This window comes from Mustelus asterias, chromosome 3, assembly GCF_964213995.1.
Source record: "Mustelus asterias chromosome 3, sMusAst1.hap1.1, whole genome shotgun sequence".
NCBI lineage: Eukaryota > Metazoa > Chordata > Chondrichthyes > Carcharhiniformes > Triakidae > Mustelus > Mustelus asterias.
In genome coordinates, this window is record NC_135803.1 from 30,266,717 (window position 1) to 30,285,580 (window position 18,864).

An 18,864-nucleotide genomic window follows, 5' to 3' on the forward strand; every position below is an offset into this window, starting at 1 on the left:
ATGCTGTACTGAGGTTGATAGTATGCTATAATCAGTTTGGAGTTATGCAAAAGAAAATGGGATTAATGAAGGACAAAGGGATTTGGGTGGTGAAGAAATAGGAAGTGGTCAGTGATTGAACAATGCGCAAGCATGCGTTTGCTTGATAAAACTATCTTTGGAAAACTGAGACAAACTCTACATATGTGACTTAATTGTCACAGCCATAACAATATTGTAACTCCTGAAACAGTGATATGTTTAAAAGCTACACTTTGAAAGACTGAAATTCAAGATGTTTCCTGAAGACCGCCAGACCTTTTTGTGGATTACAAACAATTTTCTTGTCCCCAAGAGAACAAAGTTCTGATATTCTTTCTGATATTGACTAATATTTGTCAGACCAGGAAGTAAATAAAATCCTACCAAAACCTTAAATGTAAAAAATTGTGAATTTGCCTTTTCAAACACACAAGATTACTGTAACCACAGTGGGAGAAGGATCCAACTGTTTAATGGGATTATCATAATATTTAATTTGGACTATGATTTGACACTGATGGAAGCAGCAGCAGCCTTCTATTAACAGATATTAACAGAAGTTCAAACTAGCTATGGAGAGAAACAAACTCAAAGACTTCCCACAGAGAAAGTTTTGCAAAAAGCCATCGTCCATTGCAGTCCGCTAAGCAGCCTAAGTAGATGCTGAAGGAACAAGGACTCTGCTCCAACCTGTTTCCTGACCAAATTCACCTGAGTTCTCAGTCTCTGGCAGATCTGCTACAAGAGTCTTTGCTTTTCAAGATCTTGACTTTGAGCAAAAACATCAACTCAACCAAGAAACATCAGATCCGAAACACAATAGAGACTGAGTTATAATTACTGTTTTACCTTCAACTATATTTTTTGTGTACATGATAGTATTTGTGAGTCATGCAAGTGAGGCATCAAGCTTTCATTTAACCTTTAGGGCAAATGTGTGTGGAAATAAAGTAACTTCCTTCATTTTAAATACATAAAAGCTTAGTGCTGAGTTATTACTCAATCACTCCAAGGGTAAGAAAATACACACATCTACTTTCAGTGGAGGCAATAGCGTGGTGGCATTGTCATTAGACTAGTAATCCAGAGACCCAGAATAATATTCTGGGGACCTGGGTTCAAATCCCACCACAGCAGATGGTGAAATCCAAATTTAATGAAAATCTGGAATTAAAAGTCTAATGATGATCATTTAACTATCATCGATTGTCGTAAAAACCCAGCTGGTTCACTAATGTCCTTCAGGGAAGGAAATCACTTGTCCTTACCTGGTTTGGCCTATGTGCGATTCCAAATGTGGTTGACTCTTAAATGCCTTCAGGGATGGACAATAAATGCTGGCCCAGCCAGCGAAGTCCAACTCCCATGAGCAAATAAAAAATATATATATTTGATAATGGGCAATAAAAGGTTATACCTTAAAATTATCTGTGACAAGTTCACCTGATAGCAAATACTTACATTTAGACAAGGTAGATAATCAATATCTTTTCCCAAAGATAGGGGAGTCTAAAACTAGAGGGCATAGGTTGAAGGTGAGAGGGGAGAGATACAAAAGTGTCCAGAGGGGCAATTTTTTCACACAGAGGGTGGTGAGTGTCTGGAACAAGCTGCCAGAGGTAGTAGTAGAGGCGGGTCCAATTTTATCTTTTAAAAAGCATTTAGATAGTTACATGGGTAAGATGGGTATCGAGGGATATGGGCCAAATGTGGGCAATTGGGATTAGCTTAGGGGTTTTAAAAAAAAATAAGGGCGGCATGGACAAGTTGGGCCGAAGGGTCTGTTTCCATGCTGTAAACCTCTATGACTCTATTTTGATCTAATCTATTGAAATGTCTGGTACAGGACTTGGATATTTGCTCAGACCGAAAGGTTTACATTAAAATGCATTGGCTCTTAAAGGTTATTCTTTGGACCTTACCTGTCAGCTTGTACCTTTGTCAGGTTATCAGCAGTAAGTGGACTCTGTTTTAGGGATGCGTTCAAGAGCTGAGTGCTCCTCTTCAGATCCCCTGCAGTCTTTTCAATTTGCTGTCCCAGCTCAGCCAGTCGTTCTTGTTTTCCAATCTCCTCCTCCTCACCTGACCGGGAAGATATCAGCTCCTGGAACTTGGTCTCCACCTGCTTCTGACTTTCCAGTACCATGCTAATTTCACTTGCTACAATCTGGACAAGAAACAAATGTGAGATTTTCCTTTGGTGAGATATAACTGCTGTTATGCTCAGGTATGCTAAGAACTTGACAATTTTAAAAAACATCATGGACTATTCTCCCAGCTCACTGCGCTAATTTTGTAGCACAGCAGACTGGGAGACTCAAGCGGAGGCCGTTTAGCGGGTTCCCCGCTGGGCGCCACGGCCTGCGTGCGTCTCCGGCAGCCGGATTTTTGGCGCCGTCGGCTCCGCGTCAGAAATCGGCACGGAGCTGCATAAATGATTTGGTCATTTTGAATGTATTTTAAATATCATTACTGGGCCCGGGACTGGAGTCCAAACAGACATCACGACTTGCAGGTCAGCAACAACATCAAAACCTTGTCTGTACTGACATACGGTGCTGTAATCACTACTTAAACCTATGTGATGTGGAGATGCTGGCGTTGGACTGGGGTAAACACAGTAAGGAGTCGAACAACACCAGGTTAAAGTCCAACAGGTTTATTTGGTAGCAAACGCCATTAGCTTTCGGAGCGCTGCTCCTTCGTCAGGTGAGTGGGAGATCTGCTCATAAACAGCAAACAGGGCATGTAAAGTGGAAAATACAAGGGAGCACACTTTAAAATGGCAATACAAGAAAGCACACTTTAAAATGGCTGCCTGGCACATAAAGGGTTAACTGGGAAAGCCAAAAGAGCAGACACAGGCTCCTGCTGTTCAGAAAAACCTAACAAGACAAGCCACTTCCAAAGTACAGACAGTGACTCATAGCAAACAAACACCTCAGGAAGCCAAGCCAAGGGTCAAAACATCTTTTTAAGATAAGGAAACCCCAAAACAAAGAGCTTAGATTAACGTTAAAGGAAGGCGGGAAATATGAATGCGAGGGAACCGATTAGCACCTGAACGAGATGAAACTAGCCATTGATCGATACAGACATAAGGAGATGTACCCATTCATAAAATGCTAAATGTCTATACCTGTTTGTACTCTTGTAAACATGAGGAAATGTACCCATTCATAAAATGTTAAATACTTGTACTCACTTAAACAATGTGATAATGTTCGAATCACCGGTATACCCATTGTGTAAAGGATATAAAAATGAACCGCTCCCAACATACTATTGAGAGAAGGTTTGCTACAGACCATGTGCCTTGTCTCCACGGAGCTCCGTTTAATAAATCGTATTTTCTGAATCTCGAAGTCTGACTACTAGTGGATTTTTCCCACAACAGGGCATATAAAGACACAAACTCAATTTACTGAATAATGAATGGAATGCGAGTCTTTACAGCTAATCAAGTCTTAAAGGTACAGACAATGTGAGTGGAGAGAGCATTAGCCCAGGTTAAAGAGATGTGTATTGTCTCCAGACAGGACAGCCAGTGAGACTCTGCAAGTCCAGGCAAGTTGTGGGGGTTACAGATAGTGTGACATGAACTCAAGATCCCGGTTGAGGCCGTCCTCATGTGTGCGGAACCTGGCTATCAGTCTCTGCTCAGCGACTCTGCGCTGTCATGTGTCGTGAAGGCCGCCTTGGAGAATGCTTACCCGAATATCAGAGGCCGAATGCCTGTGACCGCTGAAGTGCTCCCCAACAGGAAGAGAACAGTCTTGCCTGGTGATTGTCGAGCGGTGTTCATTCATCCGTTGTCGTAGCGTCTGCATGGTTACCCCAATGTACCATGCATCGGGACATCCTTTCCTGCAGCGTATCAGTTAGACAACGTTGGCCGAGTTGCAAGAGTATGTACCGTGTACCTGGTGGATGGTGTTCTCACGTGAGATGATGGCATACGTGTCGATGATCCGGCATGTCTTGCAGAGGTTGTGTGGCAGGGTTGTGTGGTGTAGTGGTCACTGTTCTCCTGAAGGCTGGGTAGTTTGCTGCGGACAGTGGTCTGTTTGAGGTTGTGCGGTTGTTTGAAGGCAAGAAGTGGGGGTGTGGGGATGGCCTTGGCGAGATGTTCGTCTTCATCAATGACATGTTGAAGGCTCCGGAAGAGATGTCGTAGCTTCTCCGCTCCGGGTAAGTACTGGACGACGAAGGGTACTCTGTCCACCGTGTCCCGTGTTTGTCTTCTGAGGAGGTCAGTGCGGTTTTCCACTGTGGCGCGTCGGAACTGTCGATCGATGAGTCGAGCGCCATATCCTGTTCTTATGAGGGCATCTTTCAGCATCTGGAGGTGTCTGTTGCGATCCTCCTCATCCGAGCAGATCCTGTGTATACGGAGGGCTTGGTTGCATTCTTGGAAACAAGCATCTCCATTAAGGACGGTCACCTCAGCACCTCACTGTACCGCAAGCCCACGGATAACCTCACGATGCTCCACTTCTCCAGCTTCCAACCTAAACACGTTAAAGAAGCCATCCCCTATGGACAAGCCCTCCGTATACACAGGATCTGCTCGGATGAGGAGGATCGCAACAGACACCTCCAGACGCTGAAAGATGCTCTCATAAGAACAGGATATGGCGCTCGACTCATCGATCGGCTGTTCCGACGCGCCACAGCGAAAAACCGCACCGACCTCCTCAGAAGACAAACACGGGACACGGTGGACAGAGTACCCTTCGTCGTCCAGTACTTCCCCGGAGCAGAGAAGCTACGACATCTCCTCCGGAGCCTTCAACATGTCATTGATGAAGACGAACATCTCGCCAAGGCCATCCCCACACCCCCACTTCTTGCCTTCAAACAACCACACAACCTCAAACAGACCACTGTCCGCAACAAACTACCCAGCCTTCAGGAGAACAGTGACCACGACACCACACAACCCTGCCACAGCAACCGCTGCAAGACGTGTCAGATCATCGACATGTACGCCATCATCTCACGTGAGAACACCATCCACCAGGTACACGGTACATACTCTTGCAACTCGGCCAACATTGTCTACCTGATACGCTGCAGGAAAGGATGTCCCGAGGCATGGTACATTGGGGAAACCATGCAGACGCTACGACAACGGATGAATGAACACTGCTCGACAATCACCAGACAAGACTGTTCTCTTCCTGTTGGAGAGCACTTCAGCGGTCACGGGCATTCACCCTCTGATCTCCGGGTACCATGCCTCGGGCCATCCTTTCCTGCAGCGTATCAGGTAGACAATGTTGGCCGAGTTGCAAGAGTATGTACCGTGTACCTGGTGGATGGTGTTCTCACGTGAGATGATGGCATACATGTCGATGATCTGGCACGTCTTGCAGCGGTTGCTGTGGCAGGGTTCTCCAAGGCGGCCTTCACGACACATGACAGCGCAGAGTCGCTGAGCAGAGACTGATAGCCAGGTTCCGCACACATGAGGACGGCCTCAACCGGGATCTTGGGTTCATGTCACACTATCTGTAACCCCCATGACTTGCAAAGTCTCACTGGCTGTCCTGTCTGGAGACAATACACATCTCTTTAACCTGTGCCAATGCTCTCTCCACTCACATTGTCTGTACCTTAAAGACTTGATTAGCTGTAAAGACTCGCATTCCAATCATTATTCATTATTCTGTAAATTGAGTTTGTGTCTTTATATGCCCTGTTTGCTGTTTATGAGCAGATCTCCCACTCACCTGACGAAGGAGCAGCGCTCCGAAAGCTAATGGCGTTTGCTACCAAATAAACCTGTTGGACTTTAACCTGGTGTTGTTCGACTCCTTACTGTGTAAACGTATGTGGACAGTTTACATTGATCATCCGATCTATAATCCTAAGTAAATTTTAAACATAAAAGCTCTGAGGGGAAATCCAACGGGCAGAATTTTCCAGCCACGCTCGCCCTAAGATCAGAAAATCCCCCGAGGTCAACAGACCTTTGCATGGTCCGTGTCCTGCCTGCTACGATTCCTGGCGGGCAGAATGGGACTGCCGTAAAGTACATTTGCATGCAGAGATTTCGGCATAGCTGCGATGTTCACATGTTTGAATCGCTCACACTGTGTGAAGAACTGCCATTTAGACTACATATCACAGGATTGCTGGCACCTGTAGAACTGTTCACGTATCCACCTCATACATTAGTTTCATATGGACGGGAAAACGGGAGTCCATCATGCCAGTATTTTGAGTGAGCTCGGCACTGCAATCCTCCAGCACTCATGTCAATTATTTTGAGAGCTGGGAGCTTTGTGCCAGTATGGGGGAGGGGGGGGAGGGCCTCAGGGAGCCTAAATGCACTGGTGAAACCGGCTTCAGAGTGCTCAAAGGATGATTCTGCAGGGCTTCCCGATCTGCAGCTGAACCAGGAGACTTCGTCCCACCACGCCACCCCCGACAGACATCGGACCCTCCCCTTCATTGGCGGCATTGTTACCCCCAACACTGACATGGGTCGCCAACATCAGGACATCAGAACCCTCCCAATGAGTCCACTCCATTGGCAAACCCTGATGTGCCCCCACGTCATGATCCCCTCCACGACACACCCCTATACGAACCCTCCCTCCATCTCCCGATATGATACCCTCCCCCCTTGCATAGCACCCCTCCCTCTGCCTTTGCATAGGGTTCTGTCACTATGCATAGTCCCCGTCATTTTGCATAACTCCCCATCATAGCCCCACCATCTTGGCCAATTGAACACTACCCGGGTGCTGGTTGGGTACTGCCCAATGGGTACTGCTCGGCCATGCCCCTGACCCCCCAGAGGCTTCAATAGCCTCCAATCCCCCCAGCGTGGCCATGTGGTCTCCAATGCTGCAGAGCGGTAGTGATTATCACGCTAGCGTGACATCTCGCCGGTGAGGGGGAAACAGTCATGCCATAACCGCTAATCATATGCAGATGCAGGCAATCTAATGGTAATGAGCTTTGCGCCCTTTCTGGGCGAGCTGGTAAGATTGCGCCCTATATGTGTGAATATTTTCTTTCCTTTACAGTTTAAATTTCATTTGAAATACTAATGCCCAGAAGCAGTATATCAGGCTATGATGGATAACAATACCTGAACATGAGAGATTTGGTCATAAGTCTGCAATCAGTTAATTTTAGTGGTCATCACTGTAAGAACTATAACAGAAGAGTTATATTATGATTCATTTCTGAACTCAATTGACAAGTTTTGAGAAGGGCCCAATCTCCTTTTATCACAAGTGCCCAACTGGATTCTTCTTGCTCAATTAAAAAATTTTTTTTGGAGAAGAATTATGCTCATCAAAGTGAAGGATGTGATTGGGAATAGCTTTTGGGTATCTAGTGACATCATCTGCAACTTCACCCCTAAACCCCAACTTCAAAGGGACATATCCACCTGATGGAGTGTAATTATTTTTCATCCCACATCATTCATCTTGTGACTTCTCTAAGTGAGAGCCTGTGAGCATGACAGGAGTGGGAAGTGGAGAAAATCCAGTTTACTAATTATTCACTTCCAATGTACCTGCAAGCCATTTTCAATTCTGTATTGTGGGTATTAGAATTGTTGCACAGTGATGTAACTAATGTCATTATATTTTGCATTCTGAGGTAATCAAACATGTGAAATACATTTTTCCTGAGAAAACATACTTCTAATAGAACTAAAATTATCTTAAATTTTGACAACAAGCAGGTATAATGAACAGATGTCACTCCAGATTCTTTGTACTAATATTATGGAAATTTGGCCCCAATAGATATTGTTTATAGTTTCCCCCTTAATGCCAGAGCAAAATACCTTGCACCGTTGCAAGGATCAGTGGGGCTGTGATGCTATGTCATGCTAAACTTGTGGAGTACAATCAATTTCATTATGTCATTAAAGTACTGAAATTAACACAGCAGAGGGGATAAGATGTTTAGACTGGTATCTTTAGTAATCCATTACTCCAATTTTCATTTTTATTTTATTTCCTTCTTGCTGCTTTATGTCTCCTTGGGACAAACCCATTTTCTAACTGACAAACTTTGGTAAAACTGGGCTTGATCTGACACGTAAACAATTTATTTAACACTTTTGCAGATGCAATGATACATGGACAGAATGCCAAAGATTTATGGAATCACTTACATTGGACGCATCAGCCCTTTCCTCATAGGAGACTGGCATGATAAGGCCAAGAATGGTTAATTGATCAATGCAATCGCCCAGCACATTGCAGATGCGCAGAATATCCCCCTGGGAAAGTTGCTGAAATTCTGCATCCTCTCTTTCAAAAAAAAAGGAAAAGAGATTATACTGTTTTTAAGCAAGGATGAGATTGTCAACAGCACAGTCTACCAGTTTGCAAATCCATGATGAGAATGTCTTAGACTACTTGCAGTTTTACTGTGAAGGCTCTAGATCAGACTTGTCCAAGATGCAGCATGTGGCATGGATGTGGTTGCAAGGCATTTTGAAGTGGCCTACTACATCCTCCCAAGTGTAGGTAACAATTCAACTTCAAAACTTCCTGGAAAGAATTTCCAAAAATGCTCAGAGTCTGCTCTGCCAATCACAGGCTGGTTTCCCTGTGCATTGGCTACTGATAGGCGGCCACTGATTTGATTTGATTTATTATTATCACATGTATTGGGATACAGTGAAAAGTATTGCTTCTTGTGTGCTAAACAGACAAAACATAGTGTTTGTAGAGTACATAGGGGAGAAGGAAAGGAGAAGGTGCAGAATATAGTGTTGCAGTTACAGATAGGGTGCAGAGAAAGATCAGCTTAATATATAGTAAGTCCATTCAAAAGTCTGATGGCAGCAAAGAAGAAGCTGTTCTTTTGAGTTGGTTCGTACGTGTTCTCAGAATTCTGTAGCTTTTTCCCAATGGAAGAAGGTGGAAGACAGTATGTTCAGGGTGCGTGGAGTCCTTGATTATGCTGGCTGCTTTTCCGAGGCAGCAGGAAGTATAGATGGAGTCAATGGTAGGAAGGCTGGACTCACCAACAAGAGGAAACATCTTTTCCACATGTATCTTTCCGAGACCATTCAGAATCATAGAATCTCTACAGTGCAGAAGCAGGCCATTCGCCCATCGAGCCTAAAATGAATACATTCGCGGCCGGGTGTTACGTTCGCGGCCGGGTGTCCCTGGAGAGGGAGCATGCGGTGTCCACTGGCGCGGTTGACGCCTTCCGCGCCCGCTGGGCACCGCAGGGGTTGGGGTGCATTATCGACCCTAATAAATCACATTTTAATTTGATGTTTTTAAGTTTCCTTTGTACTTTGATTTCTGTTCGGGCTGTTCCCCCTCCTTTTTGGGGAGCTGCCCCTTTTACTTTGTCCTGACTTAATCTGAGTTTGTTTATTTGGTTTGACCTAAAAAGAGGGCAAGACGCACCAACGGAGCATCCCTGCCAGACCCTAACCCTGTAAACCCACATATTTACCCTGCTAATCCCCTAACCTACACATCTTGAGACACTAAGGGGCAATTTAACATGGCCAATCCACCTAACCTGCACATTTTTGGACTGGGAGGAATCCGGAGCACCCGGAGGAAACCCAAGCAGACAAGGGGAGAACACGCAAACTCCACCCAGACAGTTACCCGAGGCTGGAATTGAACCTAGATCCCTGGTGCCGGGTGGCAGCAGTACTAACCACTTAAATTTTATCTTATATACGTCAATCAAGTTACCCCTCAATTTTCTAAACTGCGGTGGAAACAAGTCCAGTCTGCATAAGACTCATTCCAGGTGTTAATTTAGTAAATCTCTTAAACCACCTGCCTGCTTGGAAGGTTGTAAAAGATGATGCAGCATGACTTTGAAGCTAAGCAGGGAATTAATCCCCAACACCCTGACCAATACTACTCCCTCAAATAACATCACAGAAACATCTTCTCATTATCATATTGCTGTTTTTGGGCGCTTGCAAGTTTTCTGTCGTGTTTCCTACATTACAACAGTGACTACACTTCAAAATCACCTCATTGGATCTAGGGCGATTAGAGATGACTGGTGATTGTGAAAAGTGCTATATAAATGCAAGTCTTTAATGCTGCTAGGGCTGAGATCTTAGCAGAAATTATATCAGCCACCCTGTAGATGGACATAGCTGAAACCCTCAGTGGACAGTACATTTCTCCATTCAGATCATAGATGCCTGCATACATAGAACAGAGACCAGCACAGGAACAAGCCCTTTGGCCCACAATGTTGTGCCGACCATGATGCCAAATTAAACTAATCCCTTCTGCCTGCCCTTGGTCCATATCCCTCTTTTCTTTGCATATTCATATGCTTATCTAAATGCCCCTTAAACAACCCTATCGCACCTGGCTGCACCAGCACCCCTGGCAGCACGTTCCAGACACACACTGTGTAAAGAAACATCTCCTTTGAACTTTCCCTCTCTCACCTTAACATTTAATTATTAGCGCCACAAGTAAGCTTACATCAACACTGCAATGAAATTACTGTGAAAATCCCCAAGTCGCCACACTCCGGTGCCTGTTCAGGAGAATTTAGCATGGCCAATGCACCTAACCAACACGTCTCTCGGACTGTGGGAGGAAACCGGAGCACCCGGAGGAAACCCATGCAGACACAGGGAGAATGTGCAGATTCTGCACAGACAGTGACCCAAGCCGGGAATCCCTGGCGCAGTGCTAACCACTGTGCCGCAGTGCCGCCCTAAGTGCAGGCCCTCTAGTATTAGACATTTCAACTCTGGGAAAAAGATTCTGACTGTCAACCCTACCTATGCCTCTCACAATTTTACTGACAAACTCTCCCAGGTAAACTCACATTTGTGCCCTGTGATCTTTGCTTGATGAAGTGCTGCTGTCTTTGGGAATGTTACAAAGAGCCTCCCTGCTCACTGAGTTCCCAAACATTATTGACCCGTTACCACGGAAACACTGTGGGGCTTACCGTGCTCCCTGAGCTGTCCGCGGAGCTGCCTGTCGGGCGAGTTTGACATCAAAACCAAACAAACACATTCAGATGTCGCTGAGTGCATATTTTATATGCATATTTTTGTGTGCATATTTTAAATAAATAAAAATTTTAAAAATAAATCACCTCTTTAAAAAAAAGTTCCCAAATTGAACTGTTAAATTGCCAAAATGTTGATTAGATTTATTTTTTTAAATTTTCAACGTAAATTTTAATTTTAAATAGGATGGGTTGAAGTTGGCGGTGTGATGATGGTTTAATTTGGTTTATTTTGGGTGGATTTAGTTTGTTTTGAGTTAATTTGGGGAATTCTGGTTTAATTTGGAGACTTTTGGTTTAATTCGGGTTAATTTGGTTTGTTTGGATTAATTTTCTTTATTTGGTGTTAATTTTGTGTTAATTTGGTTTATTTTGTGTTAATTTTGTGTTAATTTGGTTAATTTTGTGTTAATTTGGTTCTCTGGTTCAGTTTGCCGCTTCCGCCGCTGCTGGCTAATTTCCCGAGCTGCCTTGCGGCGGCCTCTTCCTCCATTTTGTTGTCAGGGTGGGCGGTAAGTGTCGGAGCTACTCGCTTCAAAACCCGATTCTGACCCTCTTTGCGGGCACGATGGCGGCCCAGAATAACTTAGCCCGGCGCAGGGGACTGTGCGCTTCAGTTATCTGTCATCGGGGAGGGTGTGTGGCGGCGGATGTTTGCGATGTCGAGCGGATTGTACTCGCTTGTTGATTGACTCTCTCTCTTTCTCTCAGATCCAGCTGCCTCCAGCGCGCTCGCAATGCCCGGAAGGTAAGAGCTACCGCTGTCCGGAGGATGGGGAAGGGTGTGTGTTGGATCTGAGACACCCAACTCGGGGTTGGGGCTGCTTATTAAAATCCTCTAGCTGTGCTGGCAGCTCCTCTCTCGGGTGTATCTGGGTGGTGGTAGTGGAGGGGAGCAGACAGGGGGGGGCCCTGTGAGAAACGTGTTCCTTTTACTCGTATTACTTGTTGTGGATTTGTCATTTCGGCAAATGTTCAGAGAGTCTAACAAGCCCTTCCAAATTTCGCATATCCGGCCATCCTCTCGTTTGTTTCTATGTTTCTACTGAGGGGAAGGTGGGATCAGGATATTGAATCCAATGATCAAAATGAATAGCGGAGCAGGCTGGAGTGGCCTACTTCTCGTTTCTATCTTTCCATCCCTTGTTCTCCTCCGCTGAAATTTCTAACTCGTGTTTCGGTAGCACCCTTGGCAAGCTGCACGAATCAAGTGTAGGATTTTTAAAAAATAACTAAACCAGCAGCAGTTACTGGGCGATGATGAAAGGCCAGAATGGAAAATCTGTCTTTTCAAAAAGAGGGTCTCCTGCAACAGAAATAAGGAAAAAACTACAAATATACAAGGCTGGTACCAGAAATGATAGATTAGTGATTTGGGGTAGAATTGTTTAGTGGCATTTTAAGCTTTGACATTTTGTCTTTTGCCACCCTATGTGTTGAAAAACCATCTTGCGTTTTACCTAGTAATTATTTCTGAAAGGCAGAAATAACTGATTGTCTCTTGTTCTATAGATTATGGTGCAAAGCTGTGTTTACTGGCTATAAACGAGGCCTTCGAAACCAAAGAGAGCACACTGCTCTCCTCAAGATTGAGGGTGTTTATTGCCGCATTGAAACAGAATTTTACCTGGGCAAGAGATGTGCTTACGTCTACAAAGCAAAGAAGTGAGAATGCCTAATTTTAATTCTTGTATACCTTTGACCAATCTGTAATTTGCACTTTGCAATCATCGTTGAATAGATGGTCGTTTTGATTCACTTGCTGTGCTTCGAAATGTTGTTCTCATACTCGGGCTTTGTGGTTTTCTTGCAGTGACTTCAGTGCTTGTTGCAGCTGGTGCTCCATAGTGACATGAGGATGTTGGTTTATGTAACTGTTCCCACTTTGACAGAAAACCAGAGTTTATCGCGCACTTTCCACTGGACATTTGAAATTTGATCGGGTTTAGAACGCCTTCTGGCAAATGTCTTAAGCCAGGCCTTAAATCTTTTCGTTCCATTGTCTTCAGTCAAGGGGTTGATGAGAAAATTTCAGAAAGATAAGGTTTGGCAGACCAATTGACTGAATTTCAAAAAAAAGGTTGGGGTTATAAGGAGATAAATGCTTCTAAGCAAAAGTGCGATAAAGTAAGAGCAATACATTGTTGGGTTTAAAAGGAGGGGTGGTAGGTAATAAAATTTGACCACCTTGTGAGAGTCCGTGTATGTAGGTGGGCGAGCATGTGTTGGTGTTTGGTGGTGAGTTAGAAACTCGGGACTACACACGCAAAGACTTGCACTCGTCCCACATACACACACTCAGATTCTTGCACTCACCTCACACATTCATTCAGTCTCACACTCTCACTCGCATGCATTCACTAACACATTCTCACTTCCACACAGTCGTTCACATTCTATCACTCCCAACACAATCACTCACAATCTCTTTATGACTCCAGCACCTGGAGTACTGTGTCCAGTTTTGGTGTCCTTATCAGTTTTGGCTGTCCTTGCTATAGAGGGAGTACAGCAAAGATTTACCAGGCTAATTCCTGGGATGGTGGGTCTGTCATATGAAGAGAGACTAAGTCGGTTAGGATTATATTCACTGAAGAGTGAGAAGGGATCTCATAAAATTAGGCAAGGTAGATTCAGAAAGAATGTTCCCAATGATGGGGGAATCCAGAACTAGGGGTCATAGTTTGAAGATAAGGAGTAAATGTTTTAGAACTGAGATGAGGAGACCACCATGAGGGTGGTGAATGTATGGAATTTGCTACCACAAGCGGGGTGGCGCAGTGATTAGCACTGCTGTCTCAAAGCCAAGGACCCGGGTTCGATTCCCAACTTGGGTCACTGTCTGTGCGGAGTCTGCACGTTCTCCCCGTGTCTGGGTTTCCTCCCACAGTCTAAAAGATGTGCTGTTAGGTGCATTGGCCATGCTAAATTCTCCTTCACCTCCTCCAACAGGTGCTGGATTGTAACGACTAAAAGATTTTCACAGCAACTTAATTGCAATGTTAATGTAAGCCTACTTGTGACGCCAATAAACTTTTAAAACTTTAGACACAGAATGTAGTTGAGGCCAAAACGTCTGATTTTTGAGAAGAAATTAAATATAGCCCTTGGGGAGCAAGGGATGTGGGAGGAAGGTGGGGGTCAGGATATTGAATTCCATGATCAAGTTGAATGGCGGAGCAAGCTCAAATGGCCCACTACTCCTAGTTTCTATGTAACACAATCTCTCGCTTACACACTCTTGATTTCCCACACATGACAGTAAGCTTCTCCACTCACTACTCACCCTGACCTGCAACTCCCAATGCCTCAGCTAGCATCTCCTCAAATTGGCCTGAGCACTCGCGTTGCCCCAAGCTTCCCCTGCAAACTGTTTGTCTGGCCGCATTTGCCAGCAGCTTGTTTCCCTGAGGAAACGCGCTTAGTCCACCTATCAGCAGTAAAGATGGGGGGACAGCCTGTGATTGGAGGAGCTTCCCATGAACAATCTTGCATTGTGACTTGCCTGTTTGACTGGCATTTTCAAACCCAGCTCCGGATGTCTTCAATCTGAATCTGTTCTTTGTAAAGTTGTTGAGCTCATTGATCACTGATTAATGGTAGAAGTGCACTGTTCACTTAGAGCACTCAATATGATCTTGATGCTTGGCTTGTATTTGTTTGAACTATACTTAGGATTTGTTTTTCCTTAAAAGCAAAATGCAGCTTTATTTGCACTTACTTTGCAGCTGAGCTGCTTGGTAAATGCTGCTGTTCTCCCTTCAGAGATAGTTTCAGGAGTGCAGTATTGCATCCCTGTTCCACTGATTTCCAATTTAACAAACCTTCTTCGTTTTATTATTTGTATTTAATTGCAACTTTCTTTTACAGCAATACTGTCACTCCTGGCGGTAAACCAAACAAGACTCGTGTCATTTGGGGTAAAGTGACCCGTGCTCATGGAAACAGTGGCATGGTGCGTGCCAAGTTCAGGAGTAACCTGCCCGCTAAGGCTATTGGGCACAGGATTCGTGTGGTGAGTGCAGGAAGAAACTTGCGTTCAGATGTTGTTCTTGCATGTATAGTGTCTCAAAGATAGCAACCCAGGGGCGACAATGGTCTAGTGGTATTCAATAAAAAATATCTGGAATTAAGAATCTACTGATGACCATGAAACCATTGTCGGAAAAGCCCATCTGGTTCATTTAATGTCCTTTAGGTGAGGAAATCTGCCGTCCTTACCTGGTCTGACCTACATACGACTCCAGAGTTACAGCAATGTGGTTGACTCTGAACTGCCCTCAGGCAACTAGGGATGGGCAATAAATGCTGGCCAGCCAGCAGCACGCATGTCCCACAAATGAATAATAAAAAGGTGACAGGCTGTGCCAGAGTTCAGGTCAAGCCATTCTGGTCAAATCGGGTTGTGTTTGTCAATGGTTGCACGGGAATGGACTAGTGTGTAAAACCTGTCTGGCACCACATTGTGCCATTACAACAGCTAGCCAAATTGTCAAGTGATTTTTATTTTACTGGATTAAAATTGATGTAAGGTATATTATAAAAAATGTCCTGTTTTTGGATAGACAGGTTTGAGACACTGTACCTGTATTATTTGGTCGTCTGTGGTCTGGAGCACTATAGGTTTATGGGCACTATTTAGTATATTTAGTTCTAAATTCTGCTTTAACCAAGCAGCGTTTAAGGTTGTAGTTTGACAATTCAGCAGTTTTGTTATTGTGTATCTTAGAATCACTGGCTTAAAGAATTTGGTTCACTGGCATCATTTGATCAGAACTACAGGGTCCTGATTAAAGTTATTCATGTTATACCAATCTATATTTTGATTTTCTTGGAGCACATCTAACTGAAATATGTTTCCTCAGATACTTTCCACAGATAAAGTTGAGCTGTCCATTGGAGGCTATTGTTTATTCCTTAACAGTATATTAAAATTATAGTGAAATAATATTCATTGAGGCTGATTGTTGTGGTTTTGCACTTAGATACTAGGGGTGCGATTCTCCCGGCCCATTCTGCTGCTTGAGTAGTGCTGTGGGCCGGGAAATGTCAGCGGGAGGAGGGTGGGTTGTTGCAGGCTGCCGGTCGTGACCTACCCAGGCCATTTTTTAATGGCATAATCAACCTAACACTAGAAATCAGCACGAGGCTGGTTGCGATATTTAAATAGCTATTGCAATACCATATATCGTCCTGGGCTCATTATCATAGAATAGACATTATCATACAATGCAGAAAGAGGCCATTCAGCCCATCGAGCCAGCGTCGCCAACAATCCCACCCAGGCCCTATCCCGGTAATCCCATGTATTTATCCTGCTAATCCCCCGACACTAAGGGGCAAATTATCATGGCCAATCAACCTAACCCACACATCTTTGGACTGTGGGGGGAAACTGGAGCACCTGGAGGGGAAATACGCAGACATGGGGAGAATGTGCAAACTCCGCACAGACAGTGACCCAAGGCTGGAATTGAACCTGGGTCCCTGGTGCCGTGAGGCAGCAGTGTATATGTGCCTGTCACCCTGCGGCTCAGCGTGCTGATGCCGGCCCCTTGGTCATGATTACCCCCCACTGGTGTGAATCTCCCGGCAAACTCTATGATGCACAGAGTGCCGCAAATTCATCTGACACCCAAAAAACAGGCAGGAAGAGCTCCCATTTTCCCACCCATTGGGCACTTAGATTCCTTATGGGAAAGTTGCCCCCAAGATCTCAGTATTTAGACAAGTTTCCTAAGTGAGGGAAAGAAATGCTTTACATTCATTGTGGTCTCCAGATACCTCAAAGTCACTTCTGGTCCAGTAAAGTTCAGTATAATCTGAACCACAAGGTATGGTTAGCATGATGAGTAAATATCTTTTGGGACATTTTAAGAAAACTGGCACTAGCTACTCGATTTGGCTTGGACTGTCGTCAGTTGAAGCAGTCATTGATAAAAGAACCTTGACTTGGGGAGCTTGCCTTGTCAGCCTGTCTCTTCAATTGCACAAAGCAGAAATTGCAAAATGTGAAAATCCAGTGTTTACTTAATTTTGATGGGATTATATGTATTTGAATGAACGACCAGTGATGGCACTAAATCGAGCAGTAACTGGGCAAGTTTAAATTATTTGGTGGAACCTCTAAGCTGTTTATGGACTGGTCATTTTATAATTTGTCTTGAGTTTCTTGTTTTTTTTCTTTTCCAGATGCTGTATCCATCAAGGATTTAAAGCACAGATGTACATAAATTGACAATAAATAGTAAAATGATCTAAGTTGCCTGGTTTTGTCTTTGTGTCTATATACATGGCCATAGAATAATTTTTTTAATGACAAATATAAGGATTTGTGTGGCTCACTTTACTGATGTATGTTCTAAGTGTAGTTTGAGCCATTGGCCTCCTTCTGTGCAGAAGGAGACCATTTGGTCCATCAAGTCTGCACCAACTCTCCAAAAGAGCATCTTACCCAGACCGATCCCTCCGCCCTGTTCTCGTAACCCCACGCATTTACCAAGGCTAATCTACCTAACCTGCATCTTTGAACTGTGAAGTGCTGATGTTTAAAATCAAGCAGTTCAGTCTTAATAAAAATTGCAATGGTTGTGCTTAGTCTTTTGCCTTTCTTTACTTAACAAATTGAGAAGTCAAAAGTATGCATTACTCCATTGTATAGTATTTAATATGTTTAACTTGTAATTAATGTGCACAGCTGACTTACGTTTTGGAAAATTTCCTGTGGAAACAGCTGATCTTTCAAACTCATTTTTACAGCAGTGTAATCTGCAGTTTAATTGAAAGAGTGAAACGTGTTAGTACAAACTAAATCGAACAAATTTAATGGAGTTGCAAGACGAGAGAGACTTGTGCACAAATCCTTTAAGGTGGCAGAACCTATTAATAAAGCATATGGGTTCTTGGGCTTTATAAATAGATGTGAAGAGTGCAAAAGCCAGGAAACCATGCTGAACTTGTATAAAACACTAGTTCAGCACCAGCTGGAATATAGTGTCTATTTCTGGGCACTACAATCTAGGTAGGACGTGAAGGCTTCTGAGAGAGAACAGAAGAAATTGGCCAAAATGGTTCCAGGGAATAAGGGATTAGGGTTCTGTGGCCAGTGAAGATTCTGGGCTTGCGCTCCTTGGAGGAGCAGGATTTTGATAGAAATGTTTAAAATCATGAGTTGAAATGGAGAAACTTCTGATAGTAATCATTGGATCTACATTTAAGGTGTTTAGCAAAAGACCTGGAGGCAACATGGGGATGAACTTAACAAATGGTTAAAGATTTGGAATCTAGTGCCTGATGTGAATACAGATAAAAGGGAATTGGAAGTAGAAAAGTTGCGGGGAGAAGACCTGGCACAAACTTAATGAACCAAGTGACCTGTGCTGCTTGATGACTTGCATTCTGAAAATATCTGTATATCTTGTATCAGAGAATCACTACACTATGGAAGTAGGCCATTCGGCCCTTTGAAACTGCACCAACAATAATCCCACCCAGGCCCTATCCCTGTAACCACATGTATTTACCCTGCTAATCCGACACTTAAGGGACAATTTTAGCATAGCCCAGACACCAACCCATACACCTGCAATTTGGAAGGAGGAAGATTCATGGTGGATTCTTCTGAATTACAGCCAGAAACCTCGAGGGCTTTTGACCACTGGAAATGTAGACCACTTTCCATTGGGAGTAGATGAGAGTGAATGACCTTTAAAGAGAGTGTCTGGGTTAGTCATCTTTTCCCTGCTCTATGAGCAATGACTTGTTGGAAGTGTTTCCATATAGCCATTAACATTTCAAAGTTGAACCAGAAGCAGACAAGAGAAATAAATAAAAATC

The 18,864-nt window shown here is 44.0% G+C and overlaps 2 protein-coding genes across 5 annotated transcripts in view; one reads left to right on the plus strand and one right to left on the minus strand.

Annotated features, from left to right (window-relative positions):
• The window catches only part of LOC144488771 (dynein regulatory complex protein 9-like), a 40,760-nt gene extending 26,161 nt beyond the window's left edge, over positions 1 to 14,599 (minus strand). Inside the window, exons 1-3 of one of the 2 annotated variants that reach the window (XM_078206878.1) lie at positions 14,315 to 14,599; positions 8,171 to 8,309; positions 1,944 to 2,188 (exon numbers count right to left, since the gene is read on the minus strand). In XM_078206878.1, the coding sequence (XP_078063004.1) occupies positions 1,944 to 2,188; positions 8,171 to 8,209 (284 nt within the window). In that variant the 5' untranslated portion in view covers positions 8,210 to 8,309; positions 14,315 to 14,599. Of the gene's footprint in view, positions 1 to 1,943; positions 2,189 to 8,170; positions 8,310 to 10,839; positions 10,929 to 14,314 lie in introns of those variants that run through there. The other variant, XM_078206874.1, reaches the window with a different exon arrangement.
• Positions 2,111 to 17,618, plus strand: rpl35a (ribosomal protein L35a). Of its 3 annotated transcripts, none has more exons than XM_078206899.1 (5): positions 2,111 to 2,248; positions 11,740 to 11,776; positions 12,541 to 12,693; positions 14,899 to 15,043; positions 17,221 to 17,618. In XM_078206899.1, exons 2-5 carry the CDS (start codon positions 11,766 to 11,768, stop codon positions 17,242 to 17,244), a joined length of 333 nt encoding a protein of 110 aa, XP_078063025.1. In that variant the 5' UTR covers positions 2,111 to 2,248; positions 11,740 to 11,765; the 3' UTR covers positions 17,245 to 17,618. The 3 variants fall into 3 exon arrangements, with proteins under 3 accessions (XP_078063025.1, XP_078063016.1, XP_078063032.1); XM_078206890.1 differs by having other exon boundaries at positions 2,136 to 2,205; XM_078206906.1 differs by lacking the exon at positions 2,111 to 2,248 and adding an exon at positions 11,507 to 11,540.
• Positions 17,619 to 18,864: the final 1,246 nt, after the last annotated feature.

What these genes read in the sequence shown, in the direction of transcription:
- rpl35a (XM_078206890.1), top strand. Translation starts at nt 2,166, where the DNA reads ATGCTAATTTCACTTGCTACAATCTGGACAAGAAACAAAT. An exon ending in GCGCTCGCAATGCCCGGAAG is followed by an intron (nt 11,777 to 12,540) that starts GTAAGAGCTACC and finishes CTTGTTCTATAG; the next exon opens with ATTATGGTGCAAAGCTGTGT. An exon ending in TTGGGCACAGGATTCGTGTG is followed by an intron (nt 15,044 to 17,220) that starts GTGAGTGCAGGA and finishes TTTCTTTTCCAG; the next exon opens with ATGCTGTATCCATCAAGGAT.